General features: G+C 40.6%; 1 protein-coding gene and 1 long non-coding RNA gene across 13 annotated transcripts in view; one reads left to right on the forward strand and one right to left on the reverse strand.

Annotated features, from left to right (window-relative positions):
• Window positions 1-18,897, reverse strand: part of PTPRU (protein tyrosine phosphatase receptor type U) — a 253,718-nt gene that overhangs the window by 83,061 nt on the left and 151,760 nt on the right. For 5 of the 12 annotated variants that reach the window (XM_068269156.1, XM_068269151.1, XM_068269148.1 and 2 more), the window contains 7 exons: window positions 10,797-10,899; window positions 7,242-7,515; window positions 7,026-7,062; window positions 6,512-6,650; window positions 6,373-6,402; window positions 2,251-2,420; window positions 981-1,171 (listed from right to left, as the gene is read on the reverse strand). In XM_068269156.1, the coding sequence (XP_068125257.1) occupies window positions 981-1,171; window positions 2,251-2,420; window positions 6,373-6,402; window positions 6,512-6,650; window positions 7,026-7,062; window positions 7,242-7,515; window positions 10,797-10,899 (944 nt within the window). The remainder of the gene's footprint in view (window positions 1-980; window positions 1,172-2,250; window positions 2,421-6,372; window positions 6,403-6,511; window positions 6,651-7,025; window positions 7,063-7,241; window positions 7,516-10,796; window positions 10,900-18,897) is intronic. The other 7 variants (XM_068269153.1, XM_068269158.1, XM_068269150.1 and 4 more) reach the window with 3 other exon arrangements.
• Window positions 10,062-18,155, forward strand: LOC137546550 (uncharacterized). Its single transcript, XR_011026282.1, has 3 exons — window positions 10,062-10,131; window positions 15,912-15,973; window positions 17,985-18,155. It is a non-coding gene; the product is annotated as an uncharacterized lncRNA (long non-coding RNA).

An 18,897-nucleotide genomic window follows, 5' to 3' on the forward strand; every position in this document is an offset into this window, starting at 1 on the left:
AGGTAGTCTGTGCAGGCGCAGTACGTGCCCAATGACATTGGGTGCCCACACATGCGCAGAAGAGTGGATCCGCCGACGGGTTGCCTAGCTTCACGGCTGGAAAAAACCCCAGGTAAGTAGCGATTGATAACTGTTTTCACCTTGTGAGTCCTTAAAGAAAGGATGTGTACTTAAAGGGGCACTGTAGTGACATATAGTAGAATGCAGGAAAGTATTCAGAATACCCACGTTTACAGTAATTTTCCTGGTTTCAGCATCAGAAATACTTCCTATATCTATATATTGCTGTAGACTGAATGTAGCCCTGCCTTCCCAGTGATGATTAGCCTATGTTGAGTAGCTATGTGGAAGTCACCTGTCAGGACAAAAGGTGTCGCCATGTCAGAATGTAAACCAGGGTAAGGAAAGATTGTACAATGTGCAAACACTGACCAAATAATGTATAAATTAATACCGGTATATTGTAGAAAAAACAAATCATTCTTTATGTTATTTTCACCACAGTTCCTCTTTAATGTAAGTATGCTAAAACACTGACATATTTCCTTCATTTCATAACAGCCACCTCCCCCCACCCAACAACCAAAACAAAAAACAGTAATGGGAACCCCTAGTTGCCTATTGCTTATACACACTTACGCATTACATTAAACACAGCAGTTCTGTAGATTGTGCTATGTTTGGATGGTCTACTGCCGCTCCCTGCTCTCTCCAAAAACTCCATCACTGTGTGTATATGCATTACTCACATATCTGTGAACTGAAACCCAAAACGGCAATCTGTTCTCTGTACACTAGGCCTCATGCAGGCAGACAGAAAACAAATTGATGACATCAAGCACTGACTGTGTCTGATTAAACATACTCATTTATTTTTTAAATTTTTTTTTATTAATTTTAACCTTACTTCTATAAAATTCCACCCTTACACAAAATAGAGTCCTGCATAGGGAAATACACCACAAAGGCAAGAAACTAACCTCATACTCTTGTTTAAATCCGTAACCCTCTGCCACTTTCATCTGGTTTATGTGTTGGAGGAGATCTGCTACACGTACAGCAGGATGCAGTTGTCCAGTGTGATACGGAGACCCCTTCCTGCCACCATTTCTCCTAGGTGACCCTCCAAGAAGACTGCTCGACTCTGTCACAGAGCCAACACGCTGCTCTCCTAAAATGATGAGCAATAAGACCTCACTCTCTGCAACATTTAGAAATGTGTGTGAAGGAAATGTCATTTATGGGTTAACTTGAAGAGGAATTTGGCAGCCGCCATCTTTATTGTATTCTGAAAAGAGACAGTTACCTGGCTGTCATGCTTATCCTTTGCCTCTGGTTGTGCCTGAGCCATACACATGTGACAGGCACACACACAATGAAGTCAAAAAGACTGTTCTGTATACTCTCTCTGGGTCAGGTAGTTTTATAAGCAAAGAATCAGCACAACAGCCAGGAAAGATAATAAAAGGCAGCAACCCTACCTTCCACATTGCTCAAAGTTTGTGTTGCCTTTAGATGGGAGTTCCCCAATGCTGTCCTCTAAGCCCACTAACAGAACATGCTTTGCAGGGAACCGCAAACATTGACAGGTGGAGTAATTTGTGTTTCAGCAGAGCTATACACCTCTGTCGATTTTCACGAAACATGAAGTATTTGTAGGCCTTGATGACAGGGTTAAGGAACTCTGCTTTAGATGATCATTTTGCAAGACAACAGATTAGTGGTATGAAAACATTTCTTCATATTGCCATATCAGTCTCCACTTTAGTAAGCTATCATTGGGTCATTATCAATAAAATGTTCATTCTACTTAACAATATTGATATTCTTACTAGGTAGATAATATATAAATAGATTATATCTTAAAGTGAACCTATGTCTGTTTATGGAGTGAGACTAAACCCTGCGTTGTAACATATACCCACCCCATCCTCCCTGATTATGCTGATCCCACTGGCCGCCTGTGACTAGGCCAGTACCCACTTATCCTGCCACCAACATCACATGACTTATGATGCTGACAGTTGGCCAATGGGAGCGTTTCATTGAGGGAGGAAGGGGTGGGCATAATTTACAACTCAGGCTTTTTCTTAATCACTAAATATTTGCCCACTGGTTCACATTTTAATGCTAGAAAGGAAACTCCTACTCATTCATGCCTGCAGTGCCAAGGCAATATGTCAGAAATACAGTTACTTTTCTGTAAGGATGCTTTGTAACATGTGGAAATTCAATATATACTCTACTTACCTCGAGAACCATAGCTGTGCATAAAGGTCAATGCAGCCTCTTCCTGCATTAGTTTGGGCTTATCTGTGATCTTCACATGTTCCCTTGGAACTGCAGCACAGGAATTTTCATGTTGTACTGGCAAGGCAGACTTAGTCAGGCCCATTGGCTTTCTGTGAGAGAAATGAAAACTAACTTCATTATTAATCTACACAGTGTACAGCGCTAGCACTAGCAGTGCCATTTAAGCAGAACATTGTCAACTTTCAGAGGAGTACAAACTCTTCATGTAGCCCTGCAGTTTATAACTGTGTTACTCCAAGCAAGGGAGGGACATATGATTTATTGAAGATTGGTGGTCATTTTATTTCATTTCCAATGCTTTATTAAGGAAAGCAAATGACAACTCACTTCTAGAAAAATAAACACTGTTGTAGAAACAAACACACCATTCAGCACATAAGAATGGAAAACAAACATATGATAGGGCTCCAGATAAGGTGAAAATAAATATCAACCAGTTTAGGTAAAACCAGGATTCTGCTCTTATGCTAGGTACACACAATGCGTTTTTTTGGTCAATTTTCTCTTTAATCGATTTTTGATTTGTTTTTCTGCTCGATTTCCCGCTCAATTCTCTTATCTTTTCCTAATCAATTTCCATTCACTTATATAAGGAATCCAGCGGTAAAACAATCAAAAGTAATATCGGACATGTTGGAAACTATCGAACGCATCTATCAAATACAAAAACGTATTGTGTGTACCTAGCATTAAAAAGTATCATGGTGTGGCAAATGCATTGAAGTAGAAAACACATTTTGGCTATAACTCTGATTCAAGAAAAGGTAAGATCACCTAATGATCACATGACTCTAGCTCTACTTATTTGCTAATATCTACAATGTTATTGCCAAGACATGGTATGTGTGTTTGATCCTTTATTAGAGGGAGTGGCAGAAATTGCCAGAAAAATCAGGTGACCCCATGATCTCCCTATGTGCCCCTAATACTCTTCTCATACAATTATATTTATTTATTTTTATAGCACTGGCATTTTCCACAGCACTTGTCATGTCACTCTGGTATAGGTTCACTAAACTGCGGTAAGCAGAGTTATGTGCATAAGGTCTTACCGCACAATGAGTAGAGCATAATGCATTGTATGTAATGTATTGCATCCTACTCTACTCATTGGGGGGCATTTATCAAGAGTGTATGAGACAAAATATTAGTAGGTTTTTAGAAATCCATGCAAAGTTGTCTCAGACATCTTAAAGGGAATGTCTGAGCTCATAAAAAAAAATCTACTTACCTGGCGCTTTCTCCAGCCCCTTGCAGTCGACATGTCCCATGCTGCGGCTATGCTCTCAGCCGCTGGCCTGTTCCCCACTGGTGCAGAGGCCGACCTCGTGAGGTCGTCCACTACCGTGCCTGTGCGAGCGCCGCTGTCAATCAAGTCCACGTTGTCCGGAGTGTGCTGTGCAGAACTACTACGTTGGCTGAGAGCGGAGTTGAGGTGTGGGACATGTCGGCTGTAAGGGGCTGGAGGAAACCCTGGGCAAGTAATGTTTTTTTTTCTGAGTTTGGATATTCCCTTTAAGAAATCACTAAATAGTGCAGAATCCTTCCTAAAATGTTCTAAAATAGGAGGAGTTAGGAAGGTTTCTCAGACAGTGCAGCGTGTGAGGGAAATTTCTGTTGCTGAGGTAACTAATACACCTGCTGTATTGATACAGAAAAGAGAAGTTATAATAACATATATATTATTTACAGTAGCTTATTTTAGGTTAACTAACAAGATGTAATGTAAATAAATAAATAATATAAATGTATTAGAGCTGAAGAAAAAAAATGAAGCTTAGGAATGAGTGCCCAGCACTGGAAGGGTTAAAGAGAACCCGAGGTGTGTTTAAAGAATGTTATCTGCATACAGAGGCTGGATCTGCCTATACAGCCCAGCCTCTGTTGCTATCCCAAACCCCACTAAGGTCCCCCTGCACTCTGCAATCCCTCATAAATCACAGCCGTGCTGTGAGGCTCTGTTTACATCTGTAGTGTCAGTCTCAGCTGCTCCCCCGCCTCCTGCATAGCTCCGGTCCCTGCCCCCGTCCCTTCCCTCCAATCAGCAGGGAGGGAAGGGATGCAGGCAGGGACTGGCGTTCTGCAGGAGGCGGGGAGAGCAGCAGACTGACACTATAGAGATAAACACAGCCAGCTCTGACAAGCTGTTTGTCAGCAGCGTGGCTGTGATTTATGAGGGATTGCAGAGTGCAGGGGGACCTTAGGGGGGTTTGGGATAGCAACAGAGGCTGGGCTGTATAGGCAGAGCCAGCCTCTGTATGCAGATAATATTCTTCAAACCCACCTCGGGTTCTCTTTAAGCACAGAAAAGCTTCACAGGATTCAGCAGAGGGAAGTAGCACTTCACAAATAGTGTCTAGTCTACAGTCCACAATCTGTAGAAGTGCTATTAAGCACTTCTTGATCTGCGGCAGTTTAGGGATGGATTTGCACTTTTTTTAACTTTACTGTGGTTCTAGAAATTCACGCTAAACTGCCGCTATTAAAGGATACCCGAAGTGACATGTGACAAGATGAGATAGACATGTGTATGTACAGTGCTTAGCACACAAATAAGAAATTTCAACTATAAAACACCATTTAACAGAAAATGGCTTCTGAGAGCAAGAAAGAGATAAAAAGGGAAATTTCTTATCAGTGAGGGTCACACTGTAGTTACTTCCTGTCTGAGTCAGGACTGAGTGAGCCACTTACATACCTGATATTTAACTCTTTCAGACAGAGAAAGAAAAAAAAGGAACACAGCATAGTTATCTGTGTGCTAGGCACTGTACATACCCATGTCTATCTCATCATGTCACATGTCACTTCGGGTATCCTTTAAGTAGGATTTAAGAAGTTTCTTATTATCATGCAGAACAATTCCCCCTGCTGGTTAGAACTGTTTAAGAAGAAAAAACTGTCGGTAAAGTTTTGATAATTCTGGCACAGTGAGTGATAAGACCTCATGCAGATTATTCAGCTTACTGCAGTTTAGTGCATACACCTTTAACTGTCCCTCAGAGGAGTTCACAGTCCAATCCCTACTAATAGGTCCCTATTACTCCCTAATAGTTACAGTATGTGCTGCGTAGGCTCAGTTTTATGAATGTCCACCATATAATAATGAAGCATGTTTAAAATGGCTGAAAAACAGTAGAGCACATGGCATTCCAAAAGGAAGTGATTCAGCATGGTGACAGCTTCCTGTAGTTAGCCAGGGATAGCAAAAGACAGTATAATTTCCCTAAGGCCAATTTTGAAGGAAACCAATTAAGTTATCTGTATGTTTTTAGGATGTGAGAGGAAACCAGAATGCTTGGAAGTAGCCCAAGCAGACAAAAGGAGACCATACAAACTCCATGCAGATAGTGCCCTGACCTAGCTTTGAGCCCAGGACTCTAGTCCTGCACAGCAAGAGTGCTAGCCACCTCACCATAGTGCTGCTCAGTTGGTTATGACAGATGCACTTGGGTCTATGTAAACAGAGCAAAGGAAGAGACGTTAAGACAGATATTTCCATACATACTAAAGGTAATGTGGATTGCTTTTTTAGTTTATTGTTTGACTGCAGTAAAACTGTGATTTGAGAGACATGATGCATTTCAGTTAGGTTGCCATAAAAAGTCTCATACTCTACAGTATATGCACATTGCTAGACAACCATAGGAAAAACGACTGAGAACTAGAGTTGATCAACTTATCTTACATGATTTACAAAATAATTGGGGTCAAACAAAGCGTGCAGTGACACAAAGGCCAATCTGTAAGTCACTGATTGGCTTAGCATCAGCATATGATGATGTGTCACTTCTGCTTTCTTTCTGTGAATAATACACCAGAAAATGGCAGAAACACATGAACATTTCATCAGTCTCTGATAGGCTGGCCATGATCAGGTGTTGAAGTGTCACTTTTATTTCATGTTTTAACCTGTATGACTTCACCTGCAGAAAAAAAAACGGTGTATAAGAAATTGATTGTTTTTGTTGGGAACCTTTCACATGGATTATGCTTTAATTCCCAAAGCATGGCAATTGATGTAATATATTTTTAGCAGAGAACTATATTAATACTTACGGATAGTAAGCATAAGAAAACTGAGTTCTTCTGGCAGCATTAGAGAAAAGAAGGATAGTATGAAACTACTGAAGAAAACAGATCTGCACAATATTGTTATGGCTGCTAACCAGTAAACCAAGAATATCCTGTTACTTACCCCTTACGGACAATAAGAATGACAGCCCCAAGTAGCACAATGAACACGATCAGTCCACCAGCACAGATACCAAGCACCAGCCCCATCTCTTCTGAATGTTGGGGAGCCATAGAGAAGCGGTGACTGTCCTTGCAGGGAGCTATAAAACATTGAAATTAACATTTTATGTAGACTTGATATTAAATAACTTTATTTTAATCATAAATGCCTAAAATTAGAGGCTATTGTGCAATTACGCTAACACAAAGAACAAGTAAAAGTCACGGACATCGGAAACAGGAAGCCAATATAAAATGACAAAGTGTAAAAGATAAGCCCAGAGAGAGGAAAGTCTATTTTTATTGGGCAGGACATCAATAAAGTCCACAAAAAAAGAAGAAGGATGCATGGCAACGGTACTGCAGGCAGAAGGCATAGGTAAATTATACAGAATGATCAACAGCTGAAACACATGTATATAAAAGCATTCAAGGTAGAAATGTTGGCATTTTGCATCAAGAATTTCTGTATTTACCTTTCCTGGCAATCCTCACACAGTTAAGACGTGTTTCCTGTAAAGAAAAATAATTGAAAAGATTTGTCATGTGGAAAAAGACACACCTGCTACAAGCGTTGAATGTATTGATGCATGCCACATATAATTATCCTTTGACATAAATACCTATAAATAAAACACTTCTTTCTAGCTCTCAGTAATGAAATGCATCTCGCGCGCATTTGATATTCTTACCCCACGGTGATGGCTGGCAGCCTGCAGGTAGATAAGATAACCTTTCCGAGGATCAAGTGGTGGATTCCAGTAGCCTCCATAGCTGCGATTGTCACCGACTATAAAGGGGGTATCGCGAGGTAATTCACTAGGAGGAAGTTCTGCCCCTACATAACTAGTGGCTCCCTCCGTCTCTGCTTCTTCATATCCACCTGCTCCAGGAAAACAGCCCGGCACAGCCAGCTCACGTCTAGAGCGTCGGGAACTTTCCCCCTCCACTAGCACCTGATAAAAGCTGAATGATAATGTATAGAAAAAAGGAATAGTGAATAGTTTTCACAGCATAAAGCATATAATTAACGCATAAATAAAAAGTAAAAAAAAAGAACATGGCTATTGGTCCTTTCCCACAATTCTCAAATGAAGACACAACTTGTGTCAAAGATAACACAAAAATTGCCTACATTACTTTTGCTCCTCTGTAAAAAAAAAAAAGTGTCAGTGTGGTCCAAGCAGGTCAGTAAATGTTTCCATATCAGGGTGCAAGAAAGTAAGCATCTGATTAAGTACTAAAACCCAGAGGTAACATGTAGCACAGGGCTAGGGCAGCTAAGAATCTCTGAGTAACAGCTACGTACTTCAGCTTTTAGAGTAGCAATCTTAACGCAACTTTTCTGGTGCAGAATAAAAAAGGTGATCTGCACCCTTAGCGTTAACCTAACATTAACCTCAGACAATCGGTGTAACAACAAAACTTTGATGGGACCCCATTAATGTTCACACCCCTTCCCTAGCCTCCTCTCTGTGACCTTCACGGTCTAGGGGCCCACCTTACACAGGTCATAAGACAAGTGTGGCCATCATCATCCTCACAACCATAATAAATGTAGCCACAAAACACCTGATATGAAGGATGGATCCCTCTATCAGAAGTAGGGAAGGTTAGTAGTAGGGGTCCCTCTACCGCTCTGCCCCCTCCCCCTTCAGTCACAGGGCCTGCTCCCCTCTAATTATGCCCCTGCCTCAGACAAACCTACATAGTTTCCCACAAGATACACATAACGAGACAGTGTTTTCTACAAAATACACATAATGTTACATCAGTTTCCCACAAAATAGACACAGATGCAGCTTTTTCCCACAAAATACACATAATGCGGCAGTGTTTCCCACAAAATACACATAACCACTTCCCCACTTAGGTTTCCCCCATAAAAAATAAAAAATGAGGCCAAGTTGCCCTTTAATGATTTTATCCATTCCGTTAGTACTTACCTGGCCGGAGACTCCTCTTTCGGCTTCCAGCTGCTGCCCAGTTGTCATTACAGCAGCTCCGGCTGTAAATCTCCTGCGCATTGCCGAGCAGTGAAAGGCTATGGAAAAATGGCGGGTGGAGCCCAGCAGTGGATAACCAAATAGACTCCAGTGCTGAGCTCCAGACACCATTTTCCTGTAGACTGCCAACAGCCGCTGGTGAGCTATTAACAGTGAACTGGCGTGGTGTCCATAGGACACCACATCGCCAGTTAACCTACAGGGGGCAAGATGCAGTGAATCTGTTTAACTGGAATCATTTGTAAGTAGGCGAGTGTCTGTATACCAAAACCAACAGAGGGCTCACTGGAGCAATGCAGAGCCAGAGCAGATGCTCAGAGGAACCAATCAGAATGCCAGAAAACCAAAATTTGTCATTTTTCTTTGCACTCATTTTGATAAACCTGCCCCAGTGTTGCAGGAACAGAAAACTCAGATATTTTATGTGCTGGTGATTCAGCAGAGAGCAATTAGCAGCCTAGCAACTGTCAGCCTCCGTTTAAATACTGCAGTGAAGGATGTGACAAACTGCCACATTCTTGCTTGTATGACATAGGCATACAGATGACACAGCCACTTTCCATATACTTTAGGGTAGATCTTTAGTATGACAGTACACAGAAAAATGTCCAGCTGTATTTACAAAGCGTTACTTCTTGGCAACAGCCTTGTGTAACAAAGAAAGGGACACATCAAACATTACTTCTGTAATATGTTCCCTGGTTTCTTTATTTTTGCTTTGTTTGGTCACGATCAGCAGAAGAAGAAAATGGATGCAGCTGAGAGATATCACAAGACTCTCTGTTATCTCTGATATGTAATCAGGAGGTGCTTTACTGGTGAACTGTACAGTAAAACAGTAGATCAGCATGTGCAATAGACAGAGTTCCGTCTCCTAATGTACTTTGTTGAACTTTTATTACATTTAAAACAAAGAGGATGCAGAAGCGGAGCGGAGAGAGGTCAAAGAAGGTGGCTGATGGGCCCCTAGACACCAACTAGGTCTCAGGCACCTGCCTAGGTTGCCTGGTGGATGATTCTACTCTGTTTGCGTTATTTTTTTTTGCTTTTTATAGCTATAGTGGTAGGTACTAATTGAGGTAGTGACAGTTGAGACAATGTTGCTGCCCCAATGGTTGACATTGGTGGAGTAATGCATGACTGTTCCAAACTCCACTCACTTATGGTGTCTTCCCTGTCCAGAGTGGGTTCAACACTGACAACAAAGTCTCCATTCAACAGCCATTATTGTATGGAACTGGGGACTGGACATCAGCCAGAGCCACGATTTATGACACTGCTGCAAAGCCACTTGTGCTGCAGCAGAGTCCCACAAAAATGAGCTTTTTTGCATTTATTGGGATAGGCATTTCTGATAGGAGTCTGGGAACTATTACAAAGGGACACATTTTCATTCTTACCTGATGCTACAGACAGTCTAGTTGTGAGATTTGTAAGAGGGTGTGTCAAAAATTCACTGCCCAGTGCAAACTCGAATTTTATATAAATAAGAGTCTTGATTTTCAGGACTGCTGAGAAGCTTGAGAATATTTCTGAAGGTGCAAGCTGGGATTTCTCTCTCAGTGACTGCAATCAGGTGAGTTTAGCCAGCATGCTACTGGTAGAGTTTATGTAAAAACGGATTTGCCTGTAAGACTTTTCTTTAAAACAATTGTAAGCTGTTCCAAATAAGGATAGTGTGATTTATATTTCATGGGTCAAAGTATATGTTGGAGCTATGATGAACAAATAATTAGAGTGTAAGCTCTCCGAGACAGGCTGTAAATCTCCTCCGGTGCTATGTTCTTGTGAACGTTTGCGCTCAATTTGTAATTTACTTCCCTTATTTTATGTACAGTGCTGCATATTAGGCTGTGTCATCTTCTGGATAACAGTAATGTGGCGTAGTGGTTAGCTCTCTCGCCTTGCAGCGCTGGGTCCCTGGTTCGAATCCCAGCCAGGGCACTATCTGCAAAGAGTTTGTATGTTCTCTCCGTGTCTGCGTGGGTTTCCTCCGGGCACTCCGGTTTCCTCCCACATCCCAAAAACATACGGATAAGTTAATTGGCTCCCCCTAAAAAAAAATTGGCCCTAGACTACAATACATACACTACATAATATAGACATATGGCAATGGTAGGGATTAGATTGTGAGCTCCTTTGAGGGACAGTTAGTGACAAGATATATATATACACTGTATAGTGCTGCGTAATATGTCGGCGCTATATAAATACTAAATAATAATAATAATAATAACATACCTGACAGGGGATCCTCTTCCTTGTGCAGGCCTTAGAAGGACTGTTATGGTTTGGTCCGTTTCAGCAATAGGCGCCGGTAGGTCTCTGTAATCAAAAGCAGGAGCTAGAAGAGGAAAACTGCAAATTAGCTGCTGTTAAAGTGAAAGAAATCTTATTACTGAACTGTATATGTGTATGTAGTGCTTTCCCCTTTCCCGATTTCCTCTATTCTTATTCTTAACACTTCATTTGTAATCTCCAAACAAATAAAGCTAAATAAACATAATACATGTCTTTTGAATACTCATTTGGTTTACGGAAGGAAAAAAACGCCCCATACCACTTAAAGCGGTTTAACACCCAGCATTACAACTTTGCTTTAAAAGATTACTTACAGCTTACAAACTATTATGCCAGATTTTTTTTTAAGCAGAAATTCACTGAATGGGTTAAACATGACATTTTAGTGTTGGATTTAACTAGGAATCCGCATCCGTTCTTATCTTTAGTTACAAAATGTATCTTTATTTGGAATACAAATAGACCTTTGAAAAGCCTGCCGGGGAAGCCCTCTTTGTTCTCTCAGAGCAGTGTTTGTTTGTTACATTGTAGATAGATACATTCGTAACTAAACAAGCAAGCACGGAGGAGAATTTCTAGCTAAATGCAGCACTGAAATGTCATGTTTAATCCATTCAGTGAATTTCTGCTAAAAAAAAAATCTGGCATAATAGTTTATAAGCTGTAAGCAATCTTTTAAAGCAAAGTTGAAATGCTGGGTGTTAGACCACTTTAAGTGAAAAAATAATTTCCATCCCCCAAATGAAATGATCACTGTGCCACTTTTAGCAGCAACAACTGCAGACACTTCTGGTAACAGGAGATCCATCTCTGGCATTGCTTGGTTTAATTCCACTATATTAGAATACAAACTTCCTATTTAAAGCCCCTGACCAGACAAACATTTTAAAAATGTAATTAATTCATACCCCTTCAACCACAGTTGCAATATAGGTTTAAGTATTTGCAAATGGTCAGGAAAAATGCACCTTATAATCCCTTATGACAGGCAGGTTCTTGTTTGCAGACTATGATAGCCTGCTGTCTACATATATGGTGCCATGTAATTAGAAACTAAGAAGAAAAAAATCAAATCAAAGAAAAAAGACAAAAGGAGACAGATGAAGGAAAGTGCTCTGTTCCACAAATGAAATGATCAGCTCGCTATGTAAATTAACCTCTCTAAGACCTGTTTGAGCATTGGGTTCCACAAGGGGAGAGAGGCCTTTGCCTCACTGAAATCTGCATTGGTTGATGCAAACTTGGCTAGTCAAATGGCATTTGGAAAATGCTTCCAGAACCTTTATCTCTAATAATTTACAAATGCCCTGTGTGGGTTAAGGCGTATAATTTAGCCCTAAGGTATTATCTATGCATTCCTGATATGTAGACTTTAGTGACTCCTAATATAGACCCAGCCTTGTTGGTTACAAAAAAAAAAACCAAGGCTGGGTTTCATTCAACTAGACCTTAGAATATGTTTGCAACAACTAAGGGGACATGACTACAAGATGTCACATTAAAAAAATTATTTCCAGAAGAATCTCAATGACATTCTATGATTCGGACCAATCAACTTCCTTCACAAGGAACACCTCAAATAGAAGAAAAGAAAATATCCTGTTAAAAATATTTCCTTTCCACTCATTCCTTCAGAACGGTTTCGCCATCTGAGAAACAATTTGATCACATCACTGGGTACTGAGAGTGATAGAGAGGCTTGTCTCACCCTGTCAACAAGTTTACTTTAAAAATAAGAAAACCCCAAGCTTCTACAAGTGAGTCATTAGATTCTATTATTTCTCAGGCTCTTGCTCCGGGAAAGATAGAACTTGTCCTCTAATAAGAGGTTGGTTAATGCATTTTTTCCTGTGTCAAAATAAGATGGTTAAGTCTTCAATGTAAACTTTCTAAACAAATTCATCAAACCAAAGATCTTCAGGCTGGAAAATCTCACACACCTAATTCAAAACAATGACTTTATTATAATGGTAGACACAAAATATGTTTTTTTACGTAATAAAAACATAACATAAACACAAACATTTACTGTAATCAATTCACATAGACAGAGGAGATTTGGACAGTCATTGCGTTTGGCTTGTCCAACATTCAACGCTGTCATTTAGGTTTCTGGGCACAAAGAACTACCATATTTTTCGGACTGTAAGACACTCATGACCATAAGACGAATCTAGGTCAAGAAGACAAAAACTAGGGGAAAAAATATATACTAAACCTGGTGCATCCATGGTGAAGGGCATCTTGTGCATTATTCCCCCTTTTGTACTTAATGCCCCTTTGTACCTCTTGTGTCTCCCTGTGTCCCTCATGTGTCTGCATCTGTCCTCCTTGTGTCCTCCTCTATGCCCCTTTGTGTCCCCCTGTGTCCTCCTCTGCATGGGCACAGTACAGGGACTCCCTGACATTGCAGCAGGTTGGAGGTACTTATTGGCAGGCGTTCACAAGTCAGGAACTCTCTGCATTTGGGGGAGAAAAAGTGAGTCTTATAGTCCAAAAAATACAGTAGTTATCACAATGATTACCTTGAACTTTCTCTCTTCAGGCAGTGGTCAGAGGTTGATGGTGTTTTCAGATTTGGTTATCAAAAGATTATACACTAGGGGAAACCTAGAAGATGGCAGAAGCCCTCTCTTGCCACAATATGTCACTCTCATGAGTGGGTTGGCAATGACATATCAATCTTTTAGTAACAGACAGATCTGTTTGCTTCAGAGACATCAGGAAAAACACAAAGTGTGTCAAGAATGTGGTCTACCTAAGAATGTGGTCCGCCAACCCACGGATAAAGATGCTTTATCATTTTTTCAGGACAGACCTACTGCTGTCACTCTTTCCCTGATGCCTCAGGAACTGTACAAGATATTAGTTGTGTTCAGAAGTAGATAGACTAAAGTTCTCAGGAGTGACCCCGAGTTTGTGCTACTCTGGTTTCTGCCCAGGAGCTGTATATCAAGTGAATTGAATACTTTGCGGGAATTTATGATCTGCCAACTGCAATTGTCATAGGGAATAGGTCATCCACCTTGCAACAGCACCCTTCCTTGCCAGCCTTTAAGTTATTCCTGGTGATTGCATGAATCTCTTAAGGTGTCCATTAATTTAACAATTTTTTCAGCAGATGCATTCTTTTGATACAATTTTCCCAATACAATTGTAGAGAAAACTGTACAGTGTGTGGTAAAAATTGATGTAAAATTATTCTATGGTTGATCAGAACAGAGAATTTAGTCGATCTAATGTTGAAATTTACCACTGAATTGGAAGAGAGAAAATGCCCTAATCGATGCATTAATGGGAACAATTACCTAAACTATTGCTTTCTGATTAAAAAAATGTTTTCATTAATGGGCACCTTTAAAGAGAACCTGAAGAGAGGAATAAAGAGGCTGCCATCTTCATTCTGTAATAAACAATTCCAGTTGCTTGACGTTTGTGATGATGCTCGGCCTCTAATACTCGAAGACTCTGACCTAGAATGAGCAACCACATCAGATGCTTTGACTCTAATCTGACTCCAGTGGCTGCATGCTTGTTGTAGGTGTGTGACTCCAAAATTACTAAAGCTAAAACTTCAGCATGTCAGCCAGGCAACTGGCATTATTGATAACGAAAAAGAAGATGAATTTTGTTCTCATTTCAGGTTGCCTTCTACAACTGAGATAGTGGCCCATATGCAATTAACTTTTTCCACCTGAGTTTTCTTCTAGGACAGGGGTCTCAAACTCAGTTTACCTGGGGGCCGCAGGAGGCAAAGTCATGATGAGGCTGGGCCGCATAAGGGATTTCACACAAAAAAGTCCTCAAATGTCATTATTAACAGTTTTAATTATTTCTTCTGAACATGAAGTGTCCGAACTATTTTGCCTATTTTACCTTATAGTTCGCTTCAGTGCTCCCATTACAAGTAATCCGCCGTGTCCCCACCGCAAAACGAGGGCTGCAGAGCCCCCAAATCCCCCGGGGGGAGGGGAATCTGCCGGCATTTCCTAGAAGGGGTAGAGCTTTTAGCTTCAGCTCTGCCCCTCCTGACGTCAATCGAGGCGGATCGCCGCCTCTGCCCGCCCCCCTCACTGTTCCTTCACAGAGAGGGGCGGGGAGAGGCGGCGATCCGTGCGGCGATTGATGTCAGGAGGGGCAGAGCTACAGCTGGAAGCTGTAGCGCAGCGCAGTCGTGGATGTTTGCCGGGGGGATTTGGGGGCTCTGCAGTCCTCGTTTAGCGGCGGGATGCGGCGGATTATTTGGGAGCACTGAAGCGAACTATAAGGTAAAATAGGCAAAAATAGTTCGCTTCAGTGTCTCTTTTGCTTTTGCCGGCCGGGGCCACAAAATATTGTACCGAGGGCCGCAAATGGCCCGCGGGCCGCGAGTTTGAGACCCCTGTTCTAGGAGATCATTTTTAATCCTTTGTTTAAGATAACTTTTCAGTACCTTGCAATTGAAAAAAATATCAAAAATAGGTGGAAAAGTACTGTCAATAGTAATCAGTGTATTTCTTGCTTCCTGGTGGCTTAAAAAGCTGTTTATTTACAAGGTTTAAAAATATCAATTTGGAGAAAACTAAGGAGAAAAAGAGAATTGCATATGGGCCTTATGTCTTTTAACAGAATACTTTTTTCTCAAAGGCTATCAAAACATAAGGATGTTTATTTCAGTGCAGTGATCATTATATACTTGGTTCTATAAGTAGCAGACTCAACACAAGAAGAAACCCTGCAATGTTAATTACATTTATAAGTAGGATAATTAATTTCCCTTTCTGTTTGAACAATGTGTTACTTAACTTTTATGCATTCTTTTGTTGCACTTCTTTTAGTCTCTGCTCCTTTACAGAAGAACTAGTAGTTATTTGAATGAAATACAAAATTTAGCTCAATTAAGTATTGTTACTGTTAGCCAGCTTTAGCTGTTTTTATGTATGGCACAGTTTTCAGTTGTTATTCCTTTGTGATCTATTCCTAATATAATATTTCCAAATGTTTTCTAGCCAAATGTGATGTATTGTTAGTTTGTTTCTTATTATACTCTAAAGCTTATTGTGCATTACCCAACAGAGGAAGGTGGATCCAGCGAGGTCTCCCTGGCGATGAGTGTTCCAAGATCCTTCTCTCAGCCGGTAGGTATTTGCAACATTATGTGACGTGCGAGAGCAGAAATGTAAGTGATCGCAGTACTTTGCGCTGAGTCACTGTGATGGTCATTATCCCCGCATGTTGCTAAAGTCATTTGCATGATCGCGTGCCAGTACCAACGTCGCGAGATCATGGAAATGGTTACTCAAAAGAATGCCAGTCATTAGGAAAATCGCGTGGTGGGAACAGGCCTTTACTAACTTATTGCATGGGACAACAACCTATTTCCCAATAAAGTCTGCAAAATCTTACACAAGCACTAGCGTCACCTTCGGACCCATCAACTGTTGCTAAGTGGTTGTCCCACTCCCTAGGATGAATGTAAGCTAAATAAGCCAATAAAGCTAGCTGACTAAATACAATTTAAGGCAGAGCAACCACCACTAGATATGGTACAGCTGGTTTTCAAAGAGGAGGAGAATGACAGTCTCCTTGTATATTTATGGCATATGTACCCATTGCAATGCATCCTGAGTTCACGACTCTAAAGTTAGGACTGGTTTATAGTGAATCCGGTATAGCGTAATGCAGTGGTAGTCTAGCATGGATACACAGTGCACAACTATGTATTACAATAGCATTGAGTAAAAATGCATGCAGCAGTGCATTGTATGCAATGCATACATTTTGTGTTGCCATTGTCATGGATTGGGTGTGCGCAGGTTTCAGTGTAAACCAGCCCTAAGACCATAAGCACAAAACAGTTTGGCACAGTCTGATAGATTTATCATGTGTTTTGTAAATAAGTGCTAACAATGCTGTGTTTTAACAATAAGGACTGATGATTTACACCTACAGGCCCCTTTTATGTATTCAAATTTAGCCTATTCTGTCTTGAACACTTAATTTTACTTGTACTGAGAAACAGGAAGTAGCAGGAGGATGGAGCGCAGCGTTAAAAACCTTGGCAAGACGTGAACATCAAAGTAAGTTAACCCTCACTGCCATGGCCCCCTTGTCAGTCAAAAGTGGGTGCAGTTTGCTTCTCTTAAAAATGTGCTCACTCATCCTTACTTATAAGTTTATATTTTGTTCAGGTTTCTTGTAAAAAATGCAAAAGAACAGTCTACTGTGGTGAACCTAACCTGGATTTGTAAAGAAAAAGCATCTATGATTCTCAGCTCAGCTGGATATTACATGGAATACTAAAAGTTTCTCTTCAATTATTTTCTCATAATTTTTTTGTCTCTGTATCCCAGGAGAGAAATCAGAGCAGATAGAAATGTTTGCATTTTTAAACATTAGAATTCCTTTGTTTCTGGAAGCCCTTAGTATTTCCACCATGCCTCTGTAGTTGAGAAGTTTAATTATCAAAAGCCTTGGAAAGGAGTGGGGGCAGAAGGAGGTGGGGCACGAAGTGGAATTTCTGTATACATCTGCATGTCGGAAATTAACACTGCATCCCACTGTATTCTCATGTAAAAAGTCACCGCCCTTTTGTTACAGAACTAAAAGCAAAGGCTTGTTAATCCAGTCTCTTATAGAGTACCGGTAAATAGCTAAGTACTGAAGTACTCAGCGTTAATCATTGTATGTGGATTGACAGTACATATTCATCTGAAAAATCTACCAGCTTTGTCAGACTGCAGAAAGATACAGTGCTGTGACCTGAAGTGGCTGGCAGATCTCATGAAAGCGTGTTCTAAACATAATGGCAATTAGTTCACATAAAGTACTCTACACTGGAGCACGGGACTATTTATCTTGTATCTTCTCTATAGAAGAGTTCCACAAAGCATTAAATAAAATGTCTTCCAAGTTATATTAGTCGTTGCGATTAATTTTCAACAGTGGTGTAGCAATAGGGGACGCAAAGATTGCGACTGCCCCGGGGCCTTTGGGCCAGAGGGACCCCACTATGGGCCTTCCATCATTCATCTTATTAGCTTTGCATTGGAGCTATGCTGGTAATGAACTTCTCTATATGTGCAATGCATAGTAGTAATCCTTAACAAACTGTTTCTTTACTCTGATTATACCTCTCTTTCACTACAGCTGTCCTGGTTTCCACAGGTAGGAAACTAAAACAGTGATCCTCAGAGCATGTGAACAATATTAAAAACAGACTCAAATCACACACTGTATCGGATCGGTTTGCGAGAAGTCCACAGCGGTGATCCTCAGGGCATTAAGTGTTTTGGTATAGAGAGATGGCCCAACATTGGAGAGGAGGTAATGTCATCAAAACTCTCTCGCAATGTGAAACACTTGGGATCTACTGTCTAGATAAATTGCAGCAAGCTGGTCTTAATTTAGCAACAGATTTAAATAGTTTCTTAGTAGATGAATAATGGAATGGCCATTTTGTTTTTAAATGTCATATTTTCATTTTAATTTTGATGGATTTTAGCTTGTTTTTATCAACTGGATAATAAATGTATGATTAGTATGCTGTGTAATCCATCATTGGCAGCATTGCCCCTTTAAGGCGGCCCAGAGCTGCAGTTGCTCTGGGCAATCTTGCTCCCTTGTTCATTACTCCTGTGTTCATCTGTGGAGCCTCTTCCATTATCCAGCTCTTAGCCTTGTTGTGCTGGGTGGTCAGAAAGTATGACCCCCAGCATTACACAGTCATCCTCAAGGTCCACCGTGTAGAATGAGATTTTAGATATGTAAAGGGATTAAAACATTCTACTAGCTGATGGATGGAATGGAAAAAGCAATATTTAATAGTATTAAACTACAAATCGGTAATCTTGATAGTACAGATATGCCATATAACTTTTCTAATGAAAGTAGAGTACATCTTTAAAGAAACGCAGATTCAACTTTTTTGTTTTCACTTCAAATACCTAGTCAGTTTCATGACAATTCATTTTTTTAACGTTCCTCCAAACCCAATTATGTATCTGAAGTGAAGACAGGAAAGGGGAAAATGTCTTTCTTTAATGAATCGGGCCCAGTGTTG

This window comes from Hyperolius riggenbachi, chromosome 2, assembly GCF_040937935.1.
Source record: "Hyperolius riggenbachi isolate aHypRig1 chromosome 2, aHypRig1.pri, whole genome shotgun sequence".
Lineage (NCBI taxonomy): Eukaryota > Metazoa > Chordata > Amphibia > Anura > Hyperoliidae > Hyperolius > Hyperolius riggenbachi.